At 45.9% G+C, this 26,556-nt stretch overlaps 1 protein-coding gene across 1 annotated transcript in view; it reads right to left on the bottom strand.

The window, feature by feature from the left end:
• Positions 1–19,485: 19,485 nt before the first annotated feature.
• Positions 19,486–26,556, bottom strand: part of LOC119462836 (nuclear receptor subfamily 2 group E member 1-like) — a 47,646-nt gene continuing 40,575 nt past the window's right edge. The window contains exons 9-11 of the mRNA XM_037724061.2: positions 24,860–25,138; positions 22,513–22,863; positions 19,486–21,004 (exon numbers count right to left, since the gene is read on the bottom strand). Coding sequence (XP_037579989.1) covers positions 24,870–25,138 — 269 coding nt within the window. The 3' untranslated portion in view covers positions 19,486–21,004; positions 22,513–22,863; positions 24,860–24,869. The remainder of the gene's footprint in view (positions 21,005–22,512; positions 22,864–24,859; positions 25,139–26,556) is intronic.

The raw sequence follows: 26,556 nt of genomic DNA, 5'->3' as shown, positions 1-26,556 counted from the left end.
CGAGCGCATAGTCTCCTTTGCATGCGTGCAGCCAAACAAAAGAAATAGAGGACACGAAGCGGCTGTCCTCGACTAAGGGGTGCGCCGTCCAGGAGCGGGGCGGGATAAAAATGGAACTACGAAAGGAATGAAAGGCCCGAGAAGCACGGGCGAATGCGGCCGGCGAAAAGGGGCTTGCAGCCCCTCTTGTTGGCGTCTTCGCACTCAAAAGGCGGGGACTTTATCTCGGTAAGTCCCAAAGGCATCCAGGAGTCTATTGATGATGTCCCTTCGGCGACGAAACCACCGCCCGGTTGGCACCGGATCGTGTAGACTTGGCTTGGCTGCGTGCGTATCAGCATTGGCTTTCTGCTTCGTACCGCCGATACCTCAGCTGGCTGGTTTCTGCTAACGCGAGAGGAAGGGAGGAACAGATTGGTGGGGTTAAGAAGACTTGCATGCAGGCGCCCTAGATAGAATGGGGGGGGGGGGGGGGATATGCAATCGCCACCTGGTTTTCGTGACCGCGTCGTCTTCTAAACAGTCAACCGGGCTTGGCTTTATGGCATGAACGCTATTGCTTAACAGATGGCACTTGTGACTACAGTGTTTCCTAAGCGTCGTTCAGGAAAACGAAAGCTAATAGTATGCTAGCAAAGGTGTGTAACTTGCTACTATGTGATGTTAGTTTTGATTACATTTGTATTTTGCGTTGTTGCCACATTTCTTCTATTTTTTTAAATATTTTTGTGAAACGCTGTGATAGCTAAAAGAGCCTGAATGCCACAAAATGCTCACGACACAATTTAAGCAATTTTGTTTTTTCTTCCAACCCCTCCCCCCTCCACCCCCGCCCTCTCGCCAGAACACATGGAAACAAGAGAAATTACGCGAAAGTTTGTGCCATCGAATGTCATCGGTGCTCACGGAGCAAAAACTCCATATGAGCGGAGCAGCAATTCGCACCCCGGTCATTTTGCCTGAATAGAGACCCCAAGATAAGCGCGAACTTCTTTGTCGTGTTCCCGCTGTCCTGCGGTGACCGGTTACCCTCGCTCCCCAGAGGGTCAACAGGGGGCGTAAAGGCCGAGCGCCGCGGAAGCACCCTTCCTCACCTCGGGTTTCTTAGTATATGGGGCGTGCCAGCAGGGTCCTGTGTGTTGAAGACCGTGAGCGCTTACAACAAAGTTCCCTCTTCGTGCATAAATGATCGTGGCGCAGTGGAGGATGACTTCATCACAAACAGCTTCATCTTCCGCATTCTTGTGCCGTCCGATGGACTCGAAAGGGCGCGACTTGTAAAAAAGCGCGAATGCTAAGCACCCGACACGGTCCACGCATTATATGTTTTGCGCTTTCCAGACTAGAACTAAAAGAGAGAGAGAGAGTAAGGAAACGTCGACGGGTGGTCTGCGCGGCAAGAAGTGAAGGAGTCCTACATGTAGCTGGGGACCTGATAAAGTAAATTTTGATGTGGCGCCAAGTGGACGGATGTTGGTTATTGGTGTTGTTGCCTCCTGTGGCCAGCATATCTTCGTTGTCTTTTGAGAACTTTGAGAACTGAGAAAGCCCAAATAATTCAAACTATAATGAAATAATAATGTCTTCTTTCAGTATCAAAAAGTACGCGATACGCATACGTTTCCTCCGCTTTGATTCAGAAAGAATAAAGTGAATAAATATAGTCAGGTTCTATAAGGTAATTCTTCTTCTGTTCACTTCTTGCTCTTAGCTAAGCGTTCGTCATGAGATGCAAGTCAGATGAAGGGGTATTCGCGACATGCGGAATGGAGCATGGATAATGAAAGAAGAGCAAAGGATGCCTCAGACCGGTGCCCAGGTCTTGACAACATGTCCCACTGCCACATCGGAACACCGACGTGGCTTTGAGTGGAGTCGCCTTGGTGTAGTCGGGGACAAGCGCACTAGCGTTAGTCCTCCTCACACGCCGTGGTGTAGTGGGGGCAAGCACACTAGCGTTGGTCCTCCTCACTGAATGAAGGTGTTTGCTGAATGCCTGAACATCCGTCATTACACCGGCGTGTCTCCCGTTCACTCGCATCCGCTGGGCTCGGCTTCGCTGCAGAGTAATCCTCCTCCGACAGTGCGCGGTCTCCAGCGCCAACTCGAAACGGTCGAATAGCTGATATACCGTATCGTTGTTGAGCGTATATGACACAAAGCCTTTATGACACTCGTCGATTCCTGTAATGTGTGAAATGCTATGTGTGATGTTCTTTTACTAAATAAATATTTGAAGCGTCATCCATAACTGTTTGTACCTCCTGTGCATCGAGAAGCATGACCCAACGTCTCAAAAAGAGAAAAGAGGTTCGTTACGTTTTTTCTGCATAATCTCATATTTCGTGCCTAGGCGCGATAAAATTATATATATATAAATCAGCAATGGATGAAAATCAATGTAAAGAAGGACAGCCAGGCGAAAAGGCCTGGCCCTTCCTCGCAGAAGTTTCACGCACCTCCTCTGCACCCCGCCCGCTCACCGCTTGCAGGGTACAATGCACAGCGTGTTCCACTGCCGCCACAACGGCGGAGATGGTATCTACAAAGGCAAACGCCCCACTGTTGCTTTCAGAGCTCGTACTTCGCCCTTTCTCTAGTCGCACGCCCGTGGCTTCAGTCAAAACGAATCGGTCCGCGCGCCAGTGGACGCTCCGAGCACCCTCCAAAGAGCAGTCGTGTACCATGCACGCCACAAGCCCACAATGCATGCACTAGATATGGATCACTGAAAAGTGCAGTCCGCGCTTCACACCCCCTTGCGCTGTACTCAGCGGCTCCGGGTAACAGATGCAGCTTACTGTTTGAAACCGGAGACTCTCATTTGCGCCGAGCGTGCGGGAGAGGCGGGGCAAGCGGAATCAGCAATGCATTCTTGCCATGCTTGTATGAAGGGTGTTCCGATGTCGGGACCTCGAGTGTGACAGCAAAGGAGGGGATGCGGCCGCATCGGCAAAGTGTAGTGAGCAATGTGGCTGCACGTTTTGCGCGTAATAGAACAATGAAGCTGACATAATCCGGACCACTATATCTAGACTGTTTTAATCATTCTTAATTTATCTTCCTGAGAAGCAGTTTTTCCAACTAACGGCAACCTAGTCGCTTTTGGAAACAGCGTTTATGCAAGACAGCAAGAGCCCAGGTTAAAGGGCGTGAGAAATTCTTTGTGCAATTTACCAAACATACGAACAGCATACTGTATGACTACATACCATGTGCTAGCTTTTATGTTTAGTGATGGGAGAAGGATGTATGAGTGGCTGTGCCAATCTGATTTATTGTGTTACAACACAGGCTGTAGAGTTAACTTGAACATTTCTAAGTATTTACGAAATGGGTAAGGTGGCAGTGAGACTCCTCGATGAAGCAACACCTCGGTCGTACTGATGGTATGGCCTGACTATATAATTCCATTTTTGCTTGGTTCAAGTTATCATGGTGTGTTCCAACCTATGAAATGTCACACCATCAAGGCTGAACATCCACCCTTACTTTTCAAAGGCCTAAAAATGATAAACAGTTATGCTTTCAAGCACATGTTGGTAACAAATGTGCACCACCTTCATTTCATAGGAGAAGACAGAGATGATTATGCAAAGCCATGCTGTTGGGCCATGCTTGCAGGAATACATGGAAATCCTGGTGGCTAATACATAAAGTGAACAAGTAACTTTGATTTGTAAAGTTATTTTACTGCACAGAGAGCGCTTCAGTGAGGTTTGTGTTATTGTAAGCAGCACAAAAACGAATGAACGCTTACGTTTGATATGTGGGCTCACGGCACGTGCGAATGCGTACCCGATTTCCCACTACGCATTTCTTTTTTTCTCACGGAACAATTTTATGTTCAGCAGAGCGGCTGACTCACTCTGTATTCATCACTGCAAATTTCTTTGTGCCATTTCACGGTGCCCCAGGGGCTATCTGGATTGGCTTGACTACTTGTGTAGTGACTGGATGATAACAGAACACGTCAACATTGCAGATTTACACAGAGCACTGGGCAATTGTCACAAAGTTCCACCCAAGGAAATATCTGTTGGTTATGAAAATAAGGAATGGCAACAAAAGCTTCCTTACATTCTTGTGCTGCCCTGCACATGGTGCTAATGAACTGATGTCTATAATGCAAACAGTCTGTTCTTTCATTTAGGGTTGGTGCAAGTTGCACAGACACAATGAACATGCATCCATTGCCTACAAACTACTGCTTGCTGGAATTACTGTGTCTGCAGGCATAGCCTAATGTTCTGTCCTGCTTGTGTCCTGCACCATATGAGCCTGCGCTTCATTTCATTGTCATGTACGTGTTTAAGAACGTACGTGATACATTCGAAGTAGTGATGAACAGGATACAGAGGCTCCTTCTAAAACTAGCGATGAAGTTAGACGGGCCTTGCAAGACATGACCAGGGGCAAATCAGCTGGAGAATATGGAATAACAGTCCATTTATTCAAAGATGGAGGAGATATCCTGCTTGAAAAGCTTGCGGCCTTTTATGGACGTGGGCACTAATTGAATGAAACACTAAATAATTATGGTAGAAGTCATAGGCATGAGCATGACTCAGCAAAAATTACAATGACTCAGCGAAAAAGTTTACCACTAAAAAATACTGTAATGGATTCTGACGTGGCTATTAAGTGAAGGAAACACTAAAGGATGATGGCAGAAGTGAGCATGATACAGCAAAAATGACAATGACTCAGCGAAAAAAGATAAACACTGATAATCCCCTGAAATCGGTTCTGACGTGGGTACTAAGTGAAGGAAGCACTAAAGCTTGATCATAGAAGTCATAGTCATGACCATTACGCAGTAAAAAGGACAATGACTCAACGAAAAAAAAATTAACACTCAAAAACCAATGGAATGGGTTCTGAGATGGTACTAAGTGAACGAAACACTAAATGATGATAGTAGAAGTAGTAGTCATGAGCATGACTCAGCAAAAGTGACAGTGACTCAGCCAAAAAAGATTAACTCAAAAACCACTGAAATCAGTTCGGACGTGGGCACTAAGTGAAGGAAACACTAAAAGATAGTGGCATTAGTCATAGTCATGACCATGACTCAGCAAAAATTACAATGACTCAGCGAAAAACGATCAACACAAAAACCAATGGAATGGGTTCGGATGTGGTGCTAAGTGAACGGAAAGGCTAAAGGTTGATTGTTGAAGTCATAGTCATGAGCATGACTAGGGCTTTCGCCTTAAGGTCCCTTAGGCGTAGCTAAAGGGACTCTTGCATACTCATGACATGAATCTTATGACATGCATGTCATCTAGGTCATGAAACAACCGCCTATGTCTTGGTGCTCTCATGGTCGTTTCGTTAACTTAGTAAGCTCCCCGCACACTGCTTCGCATAACATTGATTCCCACAGGGCGTAGGATCTGCCGGCTTTTTTAATTTGTGCGTATACAGGGCGCAGTTCATATAACGAAGGCGGAGACACTCAGCTGATGTACACCATACATAAATCCGAATTCAGTCGCTTTTTCAGCATGATTAGGTGTCCAAGTGGGCAGACCATTGCACCTGCGTACAACCACTTCCTCAGACACCTTACTTTGCCTGACGCACAGCACAGCAGCATTGTACCCGCTTAATATAGTGTATGGCCTTTAACGCAGTCAGCACGGTGTTTCTTTTAAATTCGAAGCATTTCTTGGCGCAGATTTGCCACTTTGACAGTATCCATCTATCTATCTATCTATCTATCTATCTATCTATCTATCTATCTATCTATCTATCTAGCCACCTACGTCTTGGTGCTCTCATGGTCGTTTCGTTAACTTGGTATTTACCAAAATTGGCATAGTATTGCAAAAGTGTATGGCGAACATAAATGATACGTCATGACATGAATAACATGACACGTGTGTCATATAGGCCATGAAACAGCTGGCTACGTCTTAGTGCTCTCATAGTCGTTTCGTTAACTTGGTGGGTACCAAAATTGGCATAATATGACGACAGGGTATGAAGCTCATGACATAAATATGCGTGCCATGTAGGTCATGGCACAGCCGCCAAAAATGACAGTGACTCATCGAAAAAGATTAACACTCAAAAACCACTAAACTCGGTTCTGACGTGGTATACTAAAGCAAGCAAACATTAAAGGATGATGGTAGAAGTCATAGTCATGAGCATGGCTCTGCAAAAATGACAATGAATCAGCAAGTTTAACACTGAAAAAACACTTAAATGAGTTCTGACGTGGGTACTAAGTGAAGTAAACACTAGAGGGTGGTGGTAGAAGGCATAGTCATGAGCATGAAACACGAAAAATGACAGTGACTCAGCGAAAAAAGATTAACACAAAAACTAATTGAATGGATTCTGATGTGGCACTAAGTGAAGGAAAAGGCTAAAGATTGATGACTAAGGCCTTAGGTATCTTAGGCGCAGCTAAAGGGACTCGTGAGGACTCATGAGATGAATGTCATGACATACGTGTCATGTAGGTCATGAAACAGCCGCCTACATCTTGGTGCTCTCGTAGTCGTTTCGTTAACTTGGTAGGCTCCCCGCACACTGCTTCGCATAACATCGATTCCCACAGGGCGTGGGATCTGCCAGTTTTTTTTATATTGTCATAAATAAAATTAAATTGTGCATGAGTACGGCTCGTCTTCCGCACGTTGTCCGCTTCGACACGCCGGCAAAAATCCTGCCCGGTTATATGTCATTGCCAAACAGCTCAACCTTTTTTTTTTTTTTTTGGACGACATTCGCTGCGGCAACTTTGTGGCTTTGGCGTTTCGGCCGCGCCTGTCGCATTCCGACGGAAAGACATTGCAAAAACCATTCTGTCATTCTTTGGGTGCGCGTCAAGGAACCTCAGGTCGTGAGAATTAATCCGGAGGTCTCCATTACAGCGTCCTTCATAATCCACTGCAATTTCGGGACGCTGAGTTACGCAATATAATTTTAAGGCGAAATCCTTAAGTGGCTCGTTGCAATATTACTCATACCCGAAAAAAGCGGCGAGTAGTCCAGTGATACAAAAAATGTAGTGAGTAAAACAAAAAATATTATCAGGAGCAATGGATCCTGCCCGAAAAAAAGCGGCGTCTGCTCCAGTGATGCAATAAATAGGTTGAAAAATTATCGTCATGAGGAATGGCTCATACCCTTGTAAGCAAACAAAGGTGCCAAATTATATATATAAAATTTGGTGCCAAATTATATATAATAAACACCGTGTTTTCGGTGTTTATTTTTATTGAAAACCGGCGTGTAATTATCGGAGTTTAAATTACTGGCAGAAATTCGGCGTTTATTGGAGTTTATTTCCCGTAAATCCCCAATTCTCCGAAATTCGGAGTTTTGCATTATTCTCAAAACCCATCATAGGTCAATTCATATCTGAATACTAAAATATCAAAACACACGAAGCACATTTTATTTTTCCTAGAACGTTTGTTTCAATGGACAAAAACGTATACGCACAAGCGAAATACTTGAACACAGAACACCTTTAATTTTGCGTATAACAACCTTAGCTTAAAGCTTATTGTAAAGCACGCAAGCATAATTTGCGAGATGCTGTCAGTGATCGAAGCAAGCTCCTTTCTATTGACCACTCTCAGCTTTGAAAACGCCCTTTCAACGTTAGCGCTAGAAACAGGAAGCGCCAGAAGACGCAGCGCGCAGCGAGAAAGCACTGGCCGCTGGACATTGTGAAGTCTCCAAAACGACAGCGGTTTAACAATGCTACGTATTTCATAGCACTGATAGTTCACAAAATCACTCAGGAGCTGGCTCAAGTCGTCAGTTTCAAGAAGCACTGATTGAAAAATAGAGGCATAGGTTTCGAACGCGCGGGAAACCCCTGCTTCACATTTGGGTTCACAATTTGAACACAGTACCAAAACGATTCTTTGGTGTCTGTCTCCACTTTTCGGCGACAGCAGCATAGTATCCGTTAAAGTCTGCGACAGTCGTTAAGCGTTGATTCTCGTCAAGGAGGTCCAACATACTTGTGACATCTGATTCGAAGACCTCGGCTGGATCGCGCCATTGACTGATGACTGCGTGCAAACGGATCACCAGTATGAGATAAACTTGGTGTATCAGGGTACCCTCTGCCTCAAGTTACTTAATGATTGAGATCACGGCACACGCATTGGTCTTCAGAAACCTCATGTTAACGAGCAAGTCGTGCACAGCTTCAGGCGATGAAACAAGACTCCTGAGCTTTTCACACTTCGTCCCCTTGGCATCGTCACTGCTCAATGAAAGACAAAAAAATATATTCTAGAGCTTCATAAAAAGAGAATCACCTCGTCGGACATACGGTTTTCAGCGACTTGATGGTCATACCCCTGACCAAGCAAATCGGAGTTTATCGGATAAATCCGAATTGTCAAAAAGTTTACTTGCGAATGTTTATCGGATTTTTTCGGATAAAACCGAAAACACGGAGCCCTATATATACATAAGTATGTTAGAACGGGATACTGCCTGCGAAGCTTTCGTCAAGCTTCTTATTGCTTTGTAGAGTTGTTATACTCAAAGTGTGTGCTGCTGTAATGCGTAAAAACAAGAATTAGACGTGCATGTGCCACGAAATAAAAATTGCTACTACTTTCACCTTTCTCCGAAACAGCCACCCAGAAAAAGCAATCTACATGGCTGGTAACACGAGTGCGCTTCATGTATGTATAGAAATCACCTGAAAGAAAAGGTTCGTGGTTAAGACCAAGAGCCAAGCAATTACATGCCATGCTATGTTTCATAGTGGCCTGAAGTGGTCTGTATGGACAATATGGTAGAAACCTAACTCCCGCAACGGAAGCAACCGACAATCGTTATGAAGTTATGACGAGGCGCGCATAGTTCGCGAAACCCTTCCGTTCACCACAACGTCGCATTGAAACCATGCATGAAGGAGTTCTTTACAGCCCCAATTGGAATGGCTATAACATACTCGAGGCACTATAGTGCAGCTTCGTCATGCAACATCGTCACGCAACTACCGTCTGCGGGACGATGTCTCGAACCACAATCGTGTTTAATTACACGAACTAAGATCTATTCGCTGCGTCAGCCCATAAGAGACCCCCTCGTATACCAGCCTCAGAAACAAAACACTATACCTATATGCGAGCCTCATATGATAATTCACTTGATTTTTGACCTCCTTCTGTGAATGCTGATATGTGTCTCATACCACCAAAGAATTAGGCTTCGGCTTCTTGCTGGCTGCAGCCATATGGTCTAAAAGACATATTTCGCCAAAAAAGTTGCGCCGAGCAGCTGTGCCAGTTTCGCCAAGTACATCGGCCAGAACGGTTCCCCAAGCAACAAGCGACACTAAGTTGTTGAACTGACTAGAGCTGGGCTACAAGCTCTAGTCAGTTCAACAACAACATAGAATAAATATTGGTCCGTGCCTTTTTGTGAGCGGCAAACTGCTTAAAGCTTCAATTAGATTTACTTAAAATAACCGCCGCTTAAAATTAGCTCGTTAAGAACGGCTTAATATTGGGAAGTGGTTCAAAAAGCAAACGGTACTGGTAGAGTCTATACTGGTGTGTTGTTTAGTCCTCGTGCTACTGCGAAACGTTTCTGTGAATAAATGCGAAAATTCAATATTTTGCCAATCAACAGCTTGCCGTGAGCACAAAAGATTTAGTGGATTAAAATCAAGATAAATGTTGTAGAAGTCCTATAGAGCCAGCGTTTCTTACATGATTGTTGCACCACGGCAAGCACGGTCGCTTACCTAGATTATTCCGTCCTGTTTTCGTGGTGATGCTTTTATTATCCACGTCAACTACCGCTGCAGAGTGTAGAACTGCGCATGAAAAACTCACACCGCTCCGGACTGACCTCCGATGGCCGGCACTGTAACGTTGCCTTTGAGAAATATATTGTTGTTTATAAAATAAGCTCTTTCAATAAATTTTGACGAACGAAGACATCGCCAAAATATATTTGAGAGGACTGTCATAAGTGCAGCGGCATAGTGAACGAGAGCGAACAAACGGAAATGTTGCAGAAGGCGCCCGGAAGCAGCCCGAACTGCAGCAGACGACAAACACCAATCCTTACCATGTCGTCATGCGAGCGGCGGTTGCAGCGCTGCTTTTGTTCGTTCTTGGGGCCAATAACGGAGCGGCGTAAAACATGCGTTTCGATAGCATTTTTCCCCTCAAGTACACATACTCACAGAAGCTACATATGTCAGTCTAACGGACGAGGAAAGCCGGATGCGGCCAGCGGAAATGAATAGAAATATTTGTCGGTTCAACAAACTTATAGTAAATTCCACTGGCGGATCCAGAGCAAGATCGCATGTTCCACTGGGCGATTTGGGGCAACTTGCTCCGCGACGGAGCGCTCCGCGTTGATCCGTCTTATAGAGCCGGATTTCGCCGGAACTCCAGCTACTAGGCGCCGTCACTTCCGGAACAATCGGGTACGTCGGTTGCTTGCAGCGCTTTTTCAAGCGCTGTCTGGTAACCCTGTGGCGTTGTTTACAGTTCTGAAATGGCGTCGTTCGACCCTGCCGGATTGCTCGTTGCTTTGAGCGACAGCGACAGTTCGCACAGTTCCTCTTCAGAAAGCAGCAGCAGCAGCGATGAGGATGAGTCGTACGTACTGTACGAAATTTTATTTAATGAAATGTTTGCAGGGCCTCCGCACAAACGCCCCAAAATCGTCGGCTACGTCGAAGAAGACGCGAAGTGCAGTTGCCTCTGTGCCTAGAACCCCCAACGTGGTCTAATGCGAGATTGGCAACATGGGTAACCGGATGCGTGCGACAACTTCCGCTGCAATCCCTGCCGGAGCGTGTTTATTTTTTACTGGTCGATCGGGATCGGGTCGCTCCGCGGCGGATTTTCTTGCTCCGTCGTGGATTCGGCACACCGCTCCAGATCCGCCAGTGGAATTCACTATTAGACGTGCCGGCAAAATCACACCCGTCTATTTCATGCTTCAACATAGCGGAGCCGTATTGACGTTGCCGTCTAGACAGCGCGGCCTTGCAGTGTGTGCAATTACCGATAGTTGCAGGTGTGCATGCATGCGAATCATTTTTTACTGAACCTTGTCAACGCGGTCGAAAGTTTCCCAGACAAAGCCAAGTTCCCCGTTGAACAGTGACTGCAGCGAACAATCCGCTACATAGTGAATCAAGAGCAACACATTGAGAATAACATTCGCATTGCGAAGCGGTTTTTATTTTCGCGCAGCTCCCATGCTCCGTAAGCATAGACCCTTGCCACTCCACATGACAGCTGTCTAAAACGGTAGTCGCGTATTGCTACTCATATAGATACATCTTTACTATATCACCAACAACATAAGCATCGGCAACAGCTACACGAACTGCGTGTATGCCACACGCAATCGCCGACGGTGAGCAATCCACATAAAACGACAGCCTCGGAAGCACAAATGTATCTACAAATAGCTATGCGAATCCTCTGTGCTAGCTTGGTTATGTGGTTTATAGTATAGGGTGCTTGGTTTTCCTTAGATGTACCCGGGTTCGATTCCCAGTTTATGTGTGATGCGTGTTATCAATTTCCTATAATGTGGTTCTATGCATTCGTTAGAAATCGTGCGCAAAAGGGTTCTGGGTAGCACCTGCCTTTAATAAAATTTTTTTCATAAAGATGTCCCATTGGGTCACATAATATTGAGCCACTTATTAAACAGGACAGATTTGATCTGCTATACTGCATAAAGATTTAACGGTATGGGGTTCGTTTTATAAGCGGCTCTATTCTGCAATGGATGGGGTCGTTTAAATTCGAACCGAATATGCAAAAGCCGCATAAAATAGACCGCATACACAGTAGGCCAACTTGCAGTGAGCCATTTATTAGAGTCTAAACTTTTATTTACTTTCTGTGCTATATGTGTTGTTTTAAGCCGGTAATGTTTAAGAGTTCACTGACTTCATGCATCCTGTGCAAGCTTCCTTTTTATCTAGGGAAAAGAATGAAAAGAGTACATACATGTCGATGATGCTGACAAAATCAAGCATTCTCAAGACGATCATTCTTGACTGTCACGATTGCTGAGGGAGGGTTCATTCCTGTCATGGCACTTAGTTTTTATGCACTTTGACTATAGGCCATACTAGAGCACTGCACGGGCTCGGGCTTACCCAAAAGCCCTAGCCCGGCCCGGCCCGGCCGTGGGCCGGGCCGGGCCGGGTAGGGCAGTTTTATCATGGGCGCGGGCCAGGCTCGGGCACGGCATGTCTTTTTTGACCCGGGCCCGGGCCGGGCTCGGGTATTTTGACGCAGGCCCGGGCCAGGCTTAGACTTTCTGGTGGTGTGCATGTAACGTGCAGCGAGTTATCCTCACGCGTCTGGACTCTGAAAAACCTGTTGCCCCGGCGCAGCTGGAAACTAGCAGTGCTACTCCTGTGTGCTTCCCTTTTCTTCTTCCGTCGTATTTTGCGCTGTTTGAACAGAATGTAAAAGTCTACAAAGACCGAAGTCGCCTCAAACCAAAGGATGCCTTCGTATTCTTTACCTGTAATTAATGCTTTCAGTGCGGTGCAAGCGCGTTCGCTACTTGCTGATTCTTCAAAGACGATTTGGTAAAATGATGACTGGTAAGATAAGATTATTCGTCACGTGGCTGAAATATGCACAGCGTCCATTCATGATTGCACGCATGTTCTCAACAGTCCGCCTAGCAGCAGCGCATTGCGCTGCATCATGGAGGAACGAGAAGCTCTCTTTCTCCATTTACTCCATCCATGCGCTGCGCTCACGACCGGTCGTGACTGCGCTTCGGCTATAGTGTACTAGAATACGGTTGAGTGGGACCAGCGGCTGGGGCGGCGCATGCTTTGCAGTGAGGTGCCCGACGTGGAAAAATACTGTGGCGGTGCTGCGATCGATAGAAGTGGACTGGGCCGCATCAAGGTCGCGCCGATGGAAACTGCTGGCGATACTGCTCGGCAGGGTCATTCGTACTACTTCGCGCACTGCTATTTGAGCTCAGACCGCTCAAATGGTGTTCATAATTGTATATGACATGTATTTATGCCTTAAGAATAAATTCCTTTCATTCTATTATATATTTTATTTTTTAATGCCACTCGGTGATCTTTTTCGGTGTCGGGCCGGGTTCGGGCCGGGCTCGGACCGGTCTCGGGCCTAAGGTAAAGGGATGGCAGGCCGGGCCGGGCAGGCAACGTAGATGATTTCCGGGCCCGGGCCAGGCCCGGGTCTCGCCATAAAACCTTTGGCAGGGCTCGGGCGGGCTGCCCACGTAAAAACGGGCCCGGGCCGGGCCCGGGCTGAAAAATTCGGCCCGTGCAGTGCTCCAGGCCGTACATTATTTAAATGCTGAATGAGTTATGACGAAGTAGGGAAGGGGCAGCATATTGGCCACTCAAGGCTTTTTTTGCATGGGCATTGTTGCCTTGTGTTACTCAGGTATGCTGTACAAACTTTTAATTCTAGCATTTTTGCATACATTTCTTTAACCTTTTTATCTTCCTCAAAACTTCTCTCTCAACCCGCCGTGGTGGCGTAGTGGCTTTGGTGTTGCGCTGCTCAGCCCGAGGTTGCGGGATCGAATCCCGGCCGCGGCAGCAGCATTGCGATGCGGGCGAAATGCAAAAATACCCGTGTACCGTGCATTGGGGGCACGTTAAAGAACCCCCGGTGGTCAAAATTAACCCGCAGTCCCCTACTACGGCCTGCCTCATAATCATATCCCGGTTTTTGGCACGTGAAACGCCCCAACTTAATTTTTTTAACTTGTCTATCTACCTTGTACTCCTACTTATGTTTGTAACAGATCCAGTCGTATCAATATCTTCCCTGCTTTTTTTCCGCCAATACTCTAAACGTCTCTTGCTTATCTCGACTGCTGACCGGTTGATGCCTCCGTCCACCTTAAATAAAAAAGCTTTGGCTATAAGCGCACCTAGCGGACACGGCAAAACACACCAGCCTCAGATGGCTACGTGAGCACTGCCGAGTCTGGGAGGCCATGACCTCATTTTTGGTTCTGTATTTGTGACCAATAACATCGCATGTACCGAGTGATTTCATGCATGCGCTTGCGCCGCTGGTCACGTGTTGCGACGACGAGTGCACGAAGCTATTGTTTCACTATGTTATAGTTGCATTTAAATTCATAATGATTATCTTTCAACCTGTAACTTAGCGCAACAATCGTGGTAATGGTGAAATGGGGATTATAACTTTATCGTTTGTCAATTTGTGCTTCTTAATACCCAAGCAAATGGGCATCGTGAATAAACTTTCTGCCGTGGCTTTCCAGACAGCCGAGAAGAAGACAATCGCAGACAAGAATTTTCTTCAGCAATATTGTGAGCAAGGTTGCAGACGCAGCGTACAACTGAAAACGTGTAGAAGCTGCAATATACAAGTAATGGAGAATACTCGGAAACGAATGATGTGCTGGCAATAAACATTTACACAAGAACAACAAGACACACAATATTTGCCCAAATAGCCAGATAATTAAGAAAACTACGCAAACAAATCAGCAATAAATTTACTCAGAATTACTCAACATTATATTTACTCAAGCTTTCGGCTTAAAAAGCACATTTAAGTTCAAGCTCAGTTTCAGGTAATGAATATGAAATGTAGCATCCCATAGGCATGATTGCACAATATCACTTATCACTAAGGCTTACTTACGCTGCATCCTCTAACAAGTCTGTCTGTGCTATATAAACATTTACGAAAAGAAAGAGAAAGTGATGCTTCTGTTGGTTCCATCACGTTCGCGCCGGCCGAGTAGTTTCGGACGCCGCCAGTTTCCAAAACGCGATGAGTTGGCGACATACGGCTTGCGTGGCCTTCCTAACTTTTCTTTTATCAGCATGAAATAAAGAGTTTGGCCTAAGAGAAGGCCAATTATGTGAAAGTATGTTAACCAGACAAATAAAGAAATAAAGGCAACGAAACCACTAAATTCATCAAGAACAAATCCAGAGATTGCGAAAAAAGAATGAGCAAAGGAAAATCTAACATACAAAATTTACTGTATGTCTATATTCCAAATTTGCATGCACTCCCCTCCTTTTCGAAATTCTTCAGCTTTACATATAATGCACTATAGGCAAACGGCCCCGATGCCTGAAGTGATTCTGAAGACGTGCCTGTTTTTAGGGAGTTCATGAGCAGAACTTACTCCAGAACTGGCCTATTGCAAATAATTTGGGCATGTTGATAAATGACAGAATAAGGTCATGCAGGTCCAGCGCACGTGTTGGAATCTGTGAAAAGAAGCTTTCATGAAATTGTTACTTAAATGCTATAAAACTAAATGTGATCTCCATAATTGTCTTTGGTATGATGCAATGCTTATTTTTATGCACCGCACAGGTCACAGCTGTAATGTGATGCAGCGTTTATGCTCTGCACTTTTACAATCTAAGTCAGAATTACAAACAGCTGCTCATGCAAATGCTCATTGTCTGACGTCAACGCAGTGATGTCGCAAGGACGGTGGCGAATATGTTCGTCGAGGGACGAATGTCGAGGACAGATATTTATGCTGAGAAAAGCACGACCGTGACGAAAGAGAGGGGTAATGTTGACCAATATTTTTCTCATTTCATTCCTGCGTTCATGGCCGAATGGAAACATGGCGCGTGCGCACAAGGTTCTCCCGCGAACGTCATCTCATGAATGAGCACGTGATGCATGACGTGAGGCACGCGCCTATTCGATAAGACAGCAGCAGCAGCAGCAGCAGCAGCCATATTCAGTAAAGCCCGAGAAGGTTCACTAAGATAGCTTCACATTAAATGCCCATAACTTCCAGGCATGCTTTCTTTTGGCAGCGACGCTTAACTCGTGGACTTCGTTGTGAACAGTCTCGCACGTCGTACGAAGTTGCAAGTTCGCGGTTCCAATTCTCATGCATCGCACGACTCTGCGGTTGCAAGAAAGGCCCAAGTCCCTTTCATATTCAAAAAGTGAATAAGATGGGAGTCAACACACTCTTATTGGCGGCCTTACTAGGCCACCAATTTTTTCATCAATTCCAATGCGTATGCGAACCTAGTCAGCTGCCTCGAATCCACTCAGTGTTGAATCTGTTTTTAACAGCTGAGACGCGTTCTCAGGTATGAGGCCGCTTAACTGCATATTCGCTTTTCCAGGGAGTCGAACCCCCTTTTCTTTCTATTTTCCCCTGAGGGAGGCAAGAACAGCGGGACGGGGTTGCGGTCACGTTGTATATGAAAGCAGCTGTGACGAAACTGTCCGTGGGCGGTCGGCAACGGTTGCTACGGAGTCAACAGAGTCTTCGCGGAGTCAACGAACCCGACGCGGAAGGAATAGGAGGCTAGACGGCGCTCGCGCTTCTCGCACGTGCGTTCCCGGTATTGCACAAAGAACGCGACCGAGAGGAGCTCGAAAGCGTTTCGTATACACAAAGTTCGGGATCAAACGTTCAAACTGAACGGTGGGGAGTGAACGGTGTTTTCGCATTCTCTAAAGCACCATCCGCTGTTCCTAGCATGAGCTCCCCGCGGTGAACGCGGCTCAGCTAATTGCATTCCAGGAAGTGAACGCACCGGCGTGCGCAGCTCCACGATTCTTCAACGCACCGTCCAGTGATTACAAAAGGGCAAACGACGCGTAACGTGGCTCCAAGTGTGCGTGTGGCCTGCAGAAACGTGCGTGCGGGGACTTTACGTGGTGGTGACAACCTCACATTGGGATCGCGTCGTGGGGTGTCGTTGTCTGGAGGAGATTTTCGTCAAACGGAGCAGGATTCAAGTTGTCGTGGCACGTGCTCACACCGTAAGGACACGCTTGTCAGAACGCAGAGGACAGGCATTGTCGAAATACCTGCCTGTCCTCTCTTCTTCTTTCTCGTGCATGTGACGTTGATTATAGCACTAAAGGGTTTTGCCGTGGCATCGTGGGAGGCTCAGTTATGGTAGGGGAGATTGGAGTTTAGCATGCGATGTCAACAGACCATTCTCAAAAAAGAAAACGAAAATTTTGAAAAAGGAAGGCAAGTCGACTTTTACGCTTTAATGCTATAGCTTTTGAAAGCACGCGACTCGGTGGCAAATAACGGCTGTATGTTGACGACGTGTAGAGAGAACGGGAGGCTTAAAGAAGAGGGAACGTGTGTGGGTATTTCAACCTGCAGTCTACAGGTTTTGCCGTAGTTGAGGTCGTTGACCGGCGTGATGTGGTTAGACTTCGCAGCCCAGTCAGCGAAGAAAGCGCGCGCCACTGTAACTTCCGTGCCATCATGACGCGAATAATTTGCATCGCGGTGCAAACCTGCACTCACGGCGAGAAAGACGGCGCTGCAATTTTCTCTTCGATTTTCCTCGTTTAAAAGTCACATACTGCTACCATTGCCAAGCATCATACAGCTACGTCGGTTCCACGGCTTCATGTTCTGGTTATGAGCGCCATGTCCTGAGTTTAGTACCCGGCCACATTCAGATAAATAGTGGAACAAAACTCACGAACCCTGGTTTCCGGGCCATTTTAGAACCCTGGTGTTGTCAAGGGAGATGCTCAGTCCCCCAGCATTGCGCCTGCCGTAAGTGCTACCGCGGGGAGTTAAAATGAATGGGTCATGTAATCAATCCAGCTATGCGTGACTAAGATGTGCTTGACAAGTCGAAAAAAAAGCATATCACAAAAGCTTCATTGACCTTGCCATGTTCGCAATTGCCGAATGCAGTCGCGATCGCGCAAGAAAAAGCGCGCTCGTAGGCTCCTTCCGTCATGATCGTAGATGAACTTGCAGAGCTTACACGTCGTGTGCCGTGGTTGCCAAATTAGTCGATGCCAAGGGGAGAGCAGATAGGAGTATTTCGCAGGCAGTACTCTGATGAACCATGGTGTTGCAAAGCTACCTGCAGTCTTTGCTCATGTTATGCTGTTCACATTGTCTCTGTCCCAAGGGACGGTAATTACATATTTCACATACCCGATTACATTGTCAACAATTTCAACAAAACAACGGAGTCCCTGGATCATCGGAGGCTTGAAGTTACCAACAATGACCGAGCACGGGAAGCCTGCAGCTAACATCTCCACAAGAGGTACTTGTCTTCGTCAGGGGCGCCGACGAAGGCAAACCTCCTTTCAAACCAGTTGGTCACTATCAGTGAATGTGGCTGTGAGTGCTTCTTTCCGGTGCTGATTTCAATGAACAACAACGATGTAGACGTTGATAGTTTTTGTTCAAGCTTGCAGCCGCGCGCTTAGAATATAGGACAGCAGCTAAAACGGCACGCCGCATGCACCAGCAAAGTGCCTTGTTCGACTGAGTCGTATGCAGTATGTAGGGTCGGAAATATTGCAACCAACACTTCTTGAATTTGCTCAGGACGAACTGGTGGGCTATTTAGTATACTGCATGGTGACTTGATCCCAGAGGACAATAAATTGACAGGCAACGACAGAGTAGCGCTTGTCTGCTCAGTAGTGCGGGTCTGCATGCCGCGCTTTTTGGTGTCTGCTCTGTCGGTCCCTGTCAATTTATTGTGCGCTCCGGTCAAATAGACATAACTTCCTGAGTTATTTTTTTTTACTTCACATCACAACAACGGCACCCATTTACTTCCTCCGCGGATTTCATTTTCCATGAATGTGCTTCAAGCTTACGTAGAAGTAAGAACGGCAAAGCGCGTGGTGTGTTCTCCGCGTGAGTCTCACCTGTACCAAATGCTCGTACACTCAATCATTGTAAAAAGACAGTCTCTATAATATAAGCCCCCAATTTCATATTTTTTGGCTGTGCATAAAATAGGCTTCATCTGCAAGCATTACAACGCTCAATACTACCGTGTGAAAACGCTTACTTTATTATAAAGTATGTTTGAATCGCCACGACAGAATGTGGTCATGTCTTTCCGGTAAGAATGCAGCCGCATCAAGACACCTCTTGCCTTCTCACGGAAATAAAATGGCGTCCCAAATCATTTACTTGGATAAGATGTAATTAGGCTCAAGTATAATAAATGTACCCTCCTTCAGGGAGAACGGGAACTCCAAACCAACTGAAATAATTATTTCGCGAGCAGGATTTATTTTTAAAAAAACGTGGCCATGACTCCATTGTTTTTTCTTTCCTTTTTTTCTTGCTTTTTTGTGCAGTACTCGTGCTAAGCAGTGTCACTAGCATTCTAGGCAAAGAAGAGACCGAATTCACAAACCTTTGTCCTCGTAAATGCGGTCTGCCATTGGATTACACCGGCGCCAACAATATGCGCAGCATCATGCAGGATTGGCTGGCATTTGCTGGATTGGGCCAGCATTGGCTGGACTGACTGACATCGCTATACCGTTGTTACGCCATAGTGCAACGGCTTTTTTGTGAATATACGGGTCCTGAAGTTCATTTTTCTTGCTTGCACAGACTCTAATCCACTTTCCAGTTGCGAAAGTGATGAATAAAAATAATGAAAAAAACGTGCAAATATTTCAACGATATTTATTTTTCGAAATATGTACATATAGTTCTCTCGCCTCCTCCACTCGAAAGAATTAAAACCTATTGCACAACCTTGCGAAAGCATATTTTCTCATTACCCTCTGAGTATACAACACCCTGGCTTCCATGGTATATTACTGTATCATATATTTGCTAAAGTTCGTTTTCAAGATTATTGATTCCCCTTGACTGTCGCCACATAGCAGTCGCATGCACAAAGTGGCTCTTTTGGTAAAGCCGGAGAATTACGTCGGCAATCCACAGGTCGGATACGTATGAAAATTGGTACCCACTGCGTCCGACCAAATTACGCTTTAATTTCCCAACATTGCCTAGCTCGTTCATTCCTGAATATTTCATGTGACTGTCGTACAATTAGCGTAGCACAAGCCGACGGTCCTATAAGAAATGCTTGTTCTAGAAACAGCAGATCGGTTGTTTACCCTTTTCGAAGTGCATTGAAGGGAAACGCACTAGGAGGGCTTCGTATATAGTATAAGAAACAAATCAAAGCAGCCTATAGAGCCCACATAATGGAAAGCATGGTCCAGTTCAGTTCGCAGAAGTTCAACTTCCTTGCAAATTCGGTCTGGGTAGCAAAGCAGAAAGTTGGTTCATTGACAAGCATGAATGTGCGCCATTTTTAATGTGTATTTTATGATCCACTTTCTACATATTTTTTCAGATAAGCGAAAAAAAAACGGGCCGTCCTGGTTCTAATATAGGTAATTATTGGTCTGCATTATTTTGCCAGTTTCACTATCAAAAATATACAGGCACAGTTTAAAAATAGAACCCAATTGGTTTTCCTTTATTTCTTTTTAGCATGCATAGCGGCCATTCTTGTGATCAAGGTTATGGGAAAAAATGACTTGTACACCAGGTGTTCAAACAATGACATGCGCCGTATACGTGTTTCAGACACTTACGTATGCCGCTATATTTGCAAGGCATAGAGGTTCCGCGGCGTTACAGTCGCATACCTGAGAGTGAAACAAACAATTAACGCCTCAAGTGCGTTTTATACATGGAGTGTATTCAGCGACAAGCAAGCTTGGCCGTGGCTCTGGCTAGGAAGCACAAACTGTGACCATGAAACAATACATGTGACCAGTACCTATGCGCATTTATTCTAAGCCATGCCTCCTTCAAAATTTCAACCATGCTTAAGCAATCGTCATAACATTGTCAACTTTGATACAAAGTATTTACACAAACAACGACTAGTAAAATGCAATTCGTCTCGTCTCTGTTTTGCAAAGGAACGTCTTCTGTACACACACGTCGAGCCAGCACATCACAAGCCTTGATTGGGCTGCCTTGCTTTAGCGTAGAGTGTTGCATAGGCCTTGTCGATGGGCTTCTTTCGAGTCTCTGGCCGCTAGCGTTGACACTTATAAACACAGGGGCAGCAGTCCACAGAAGCACCTCAACCAAGCACAGCACACACCCGCATGGGAAATCGCTGGAACACCTCTTTGTACGCAGGACCTTGGACGCCGATTTTGTTGTTTCTCGCGCTACATGCTGTCGATGAACTTGATAGGCCTGTCTGAAACAAGTGCAACCATAAATAAGGGCTTCGTTAGAAACAGCGAAAGTATAGACCTGCAGAATCTCTTTCAGCATTCTAATTTCACGCAACGTTTAGAGTAGTTAAAATGGCGCTAATGTAGCCACGTTAGGTAAAAGAAATTTGCGAACATGCGTTGTTTTGCACCATGCCGTCCCAAAACTTTCTGCCTCAGCTGCGTTAATTCAAACCGTTATACCTTGCTTCATTCGTTCTTTATTCAAAGCAATTTCCCGTGCTTGCAAGCGCTGATTGAATGGGGTTAGTTTTCCATAAAACACATCTTCATTAACGTTCAATATATGCTTGCACTTTCATTGGCTGATTCCACTCAGTCACAGTCCTTATTGGGAAAAAGATGCCGGGCTTATTTGGTAGATTGTAACCGTGATGCGCACCGGTGTAACCGATTCTTCTTTCTTCATATAATCTTCCCCATATTACGAAGCGCTGGTAATCAACCGCTTTGTTATTGGCGAGTTAACAACCTTAATATGCCTTGATATTTTTGGAGTTTTTTTATTAATAGCTCTCGGCTGTGTTCAAAATCGGCTGAAGATATACTGGGTATCAGATTTAAGCTTTCTGGAATGTTTAAAGATCGCCTGTTGCAGATAACATAGGTCTAACCTTTGAGCTGCATTATACAGAGAAGGGGACATTACTTCCATGAGAAATTGAAACAATTATTCAACTGATTAACTAAAGTTCACTAATTAACTTCTGACTTAATTACTTTGCGGCAGCTATTGCACTTTACGAATTGTAGCCGGTGAGCATGTCAGGCGCATTTACTTGAAATGAATTTCCAGAATGACACCAGTTTGGAGATATGCGCCATCACAATCGCCGCAGAAATGCACTGCTTTTCCACTTACTTATTTAACGAAACACTCTTTATGCATGCTGGCACAAAGGTAACTAGAGCGCGCAGGAATTTCGTTCCACACTTTGCGAAATAATATCTCGAAACATGGTGTAATCCGGGAAATTCATTTCAAGCTCACCAGTTACAATTCGTGAACTGAAATATGTGCCGAAAAGTAATTAATTAGGAAGTTCATTAGTGAATTTTTGATAATTATATGAATATGTGGTTTAATTTCTTGTGGTAGTAATGTCAGCGTTTACGATTAATCCAGCTCAAGGACAAGAATTGTGCTATCTGCTACAGGCGATATATAAAAATTCTGCCTAACTTAAATATGATCACCTCGTATACATATATTTATAATGCATAACATTGGTAGCATATATATAACAGCCACGAGTTGATCACCTAGCGTTATAAGTATGTTAACATACCAGCTCATCTTAGGATGAATTATCTTTGGCTGCGATGACTCGGCACAACACACGGGATATTCTGGGCTTCAGCTATTGCCGCCCGCCCATATATTTACTCACGATACTGTACCAACGCTTTTCCCATGAATGAGCAAGCGAAGTTGCAGTAGAAACATGCTTTCTTATGTAATATAACTTACTTGTACGCGTTCGGCGACGTCGAAGCAGTCGCGGTCCTGCAGAGGTCCATCAGCAAAACACACCAAACGAGACGGAGCTGCACGCACGTGCTATGTGCTCGAGGACGATTTCTTGGGAGCCACGAGCAGATGCGTGGGCAAGTCAGTCAGTGAGCTCCCACAGCTCGTCACGAGAATTCTGTGTTCTATGTCCAGGACGTCTGGCGTTTCCGTAGGACGTGCAGCGAAGTCAGAGGAGCATCGGCCACAGGAAGAGTGCCGCAGGTACACGTTTGCGATCAGCCTTGCACGAGGTGCAACGCTACCTGTCGGTGCGGAGTCCTGCGGCGATAGCCGTCTCTGCGGTCAGACCTGCGTGAGGGCGAGAAAGGGATGTCATGTATGAAGGCATAGCCCCTATACATGTAATTTTCGCAATTCACTAACGGCGTCGTCTTCACCATAGCTGCAGTTCTTTAATGACTTCCTTATAAGAAAAGTTATCCGATGATATTGGCCGAAGTAACGTGGTAACGAATGACTTGAAGTCATTCGCTTACTGCTCATACAAAGGAGTATTTCGTAAATTTTATTTATTTTTCCTTATCTTAGTAAGAATAAGCTAAATATCATATAGGCCGGGTCCAATGCTCCAAGACCCATGAAATCCGGCTGTTCATACAGTTCCTGAAAAAAAAATGTACAACTAGGCGCTCACTTGAGCCACTGCGGCAATTTTATGAGATATCACGTATAAAGCATGCTCAACTGCAAAAGCTTTGTTCGGCACTCACACTGAGCTGATGCACTGTACCCTCCTTTAAACATTATGTTAGATTAGCTTAGATTAGGTATATCGAACTTCTACACGAACTCCGGTAACTGAGCCACTGAGTAACAATAGCTGAGTATCAGTAACTGGTTCGAACAAGACTGTTCAAAAGCCCGAACTGAGGGACCACTGTTATGACAGGCGGTTTACATATACGGGAAGTTCGACTGACCGTTTAGAGCACATATGCATGGCAGCGCTATAAAGTTCATCTAAGGCAAATTAATCATGTGTCGTCTCAGGCCTTACCACAAAAAATACTAAAATTAAATAAAGCTTTTCGGCATCCATACGGGCATGTTGTTCACACAATGTTCAAGTAGCGTTTGAACAAAGAGTCTGCAAGGGTATTCTTCTTTTTCTTTTTTGTGCAGTTATGTACACATATCTTTTGTGCTCGAACTATTCCTCCTGGCCAGATGGCTATATTGCGTCAAACTCTTCATCACACAAACTCATTCTTACTGTTCGAACTTGGTTATGACCCGTCACGGTAGCTTGGTGTTAAAGCCATTGCGCTCCGGCGCTAAAGGTCGCGGGTTTGGTCCCTGCCGCGGCAGTCGCATTTCGATGGCGGCAACGCCCATGTACTTAGGTTTAGGTACACGTTAAACAACCCCCGGAGGTCCAAATTAATCCGAAGTACCTCGCTGCAGTGTGCCTCATAACAATATTCTGGTTTTAGCACATAGGGTAACATGAGGAACAAATGGGAACTAATACACTGTTCGGACGCTCAACCTATCGGAAAAAGGACAGGAGTGGCTCGAATTTCTCGAGGTGCACTCAGCCAGGTGCACGTCAGGAGTGCGGAAACTAGTTAAGCTTTCATGTGAACTTTTAAGCAATGTCGCCGGCAAAGCTACAGTGACGAAGCTTCACGGAGGTGACGCCAGTGGGCTTTGTCAAAAGTACTTCACACGTGCGGTGTGGAGTAAACGTATCCAGTGCAAGTCTTTTCCCAAAGTATGTTCTCCAAGCGTGAACCATAACTGTATGCTACCTCTAAGTTATTGCCGCGCACACAAAACCTTCTGGAGTGCTTCAGCAGCTGACCATATGCGAAGAAATATGCGAATGGCACAATAAAGGATTGAAGCACTAAAACAAGCAGAACGACTAATTACCCCCCCCCCCCCCCGTAAAAAATTTCAGAACCGTTTATACCATAAAAAAATTATGGAGTTTTACGTGCCAAAACCACGATCTGATGGTGAGGTACGCAGTATAGTGGGGGACTCCGGAAAATTTGGACCACCTGGGGTTCTTTAACGCGCACCTAAATCCAAGTACACGGGTGTCTTCGCATGGCGCCTTCATCGAAATGCGACCGCCGTGGCCGGGATTTGATCCCGCGGCCTCGTGCTTAGCAGCCCAACACCATAGCCACTAAACAACCACGGCGGGTGCAGTTTGCACTATAGAGATTATCGATATGGATATTACACCTCTGCAATACATCTTTCTTTTTCGAGGTAATAAACAGTGTCGATACTGAGCCGCGGAAGATATTGAAATGTGTTGAGGCGGACGTACCATCACCGGCTCAGAAGCCTCCTGTCCTGTACATGTCGACGAGCAGCTTCGCGATAGGTATGGCGCCGATGGTCTTTCGGAAGAACAGTTCTTCGATTGCCACCGGCGACACGGTGCGGAGGCAAGGCAGGGAGAGCAGCAGCTTGCCGAAGCGACCCATCTGCGTCGGGTGCGATGTCTGCATGTAGCGGAACAGGGTCGCCTGCGCCTGGTCTTGCATGGCCGCCACGGCCTCGGCATCCCTCAGAGCGTGCGATTCTGACGTCTGGTTGTCGAAGGCTGCAGATGCACGAGGGAGAAAACGACAGTGCTTCTCAGTTTTCGAATCGTACAGCACTTCTATCATCATCCTCATCAGCCTATATTTATGTCCACTGCAGGACGAAGGCCTCTGCCTGCGATTTCCAATTACCCCTGTCTTGCGCTAGTTGATTCCAACCTGCGCCCGTTCATTTCCCACCTTCATCACCGCACCTAGTTTTCTGCCGTCCTCGACTGCGCTTCCCTTCTCTTGGTACCCATTCTGTAACTCTAATGGTCCACAGGTTATTTACCCTACGCATTACGTGGCCTGCCCAGCTCCATTTTTTTTCTCTTAATGTCAATTAGAATATCAGCTATCCCCGTTTGCTCTCTGATCCATACCGCTCTCTTCCTGTCTCTTAACGTTAGGCCTATCATTGTTCGTTCCATCGCTCTTTGTGCGGTCCTTAACTGCTTCTCGAGCTTCCTTGTTAACCTCCAAGTTTCTGCCCTGTATGTAAGCACTTATATATATAGAGGCTTAAATACATCAGCATCCCAAACAAATGAGTGAGATAGAGATAGAAAGCAAGGAGAGGAGAGCATATGCGGACATGCATGCTTTCTTTATATGCATATGCGGACATCATGCACGAGTAATTGGCCACGCGCGACTGGACAATCAATAATTCAAGCAGGTTCATTATTGTGATACGTGTAATTCGTCTTACGCAACTAACTCTGCCTCCGGCTGTGTACCTCACACCATGTATAACATCACTGAACCATGCATCCACACTCACTGTCTATAAATTGACGCATAGACGAGAGCCTCCACTCGAAACAAAAAAAAATGTCACAGTTTCGCCCTAAGGGCGAAGCAATGAATGCGATAGCAACACAGCAATGTCATACGAAGTAAGGTGAGCGGCTTTGGTAGCAATATGAATTGTAGTAAACATGAGCTGATTAAGTAAGCAGGTGTGCTGCGGCGTAAGTAGACCGACATGAAGAGAGACTCGATGACCACGAGAAGGCGCGTTTTAAACGGTGGTGTTGATGAGAAGCGCTTCCCGTGGGCAGCGCGTGCGAAGGGACACACCTGTAGCGCTGCACTGCCGATCCGGGCAGCATTGCATGTGTAGCGTGCGTTGGAAAATGTGGCCCGACTATTACTAACTGAATGAACAAGCGTGGTGTGAGCGCGCACAAACAAACATGAATAGATCACACTGAATGACTGCAGACAACGACTGTCAAAACGCTGGCAGCAAGCGCATACGCCGCAGCGGGCGAAGGAACGTGCGGTCTATCGCTTCAACGGAAACTGAGCGGCGAATGCACAGCGCATAAAGGTCAGAGCCGTGTGGAGATAAGAGACGGTGCGGGCGAGCGACGAGCGCGGTTGTTGGCAGAGTAGAAGTGCGCCCCCCCCCCCCCCCCCCCCCGCTCCC

The sequence above is a fragment of the Dermacentor silvarum genome, chromosome 8, assembly GCF_013339745.2.
Source record: "Dermacentor silvarum isolate Dsil-2018 chromosome 8, BIME_Dsil_1.4, whole genome shotgun sequence".
NCBI classification, from domain to species: Eukaryota; Metazoa; Arthropoda; class Arachnida; order Ixodida; family Ixodidae; genus Dermacentor; species Dermacentor silvarum.
This window is presented reverse-complemented; position numbering and strand designations above follow the sequence as displayed.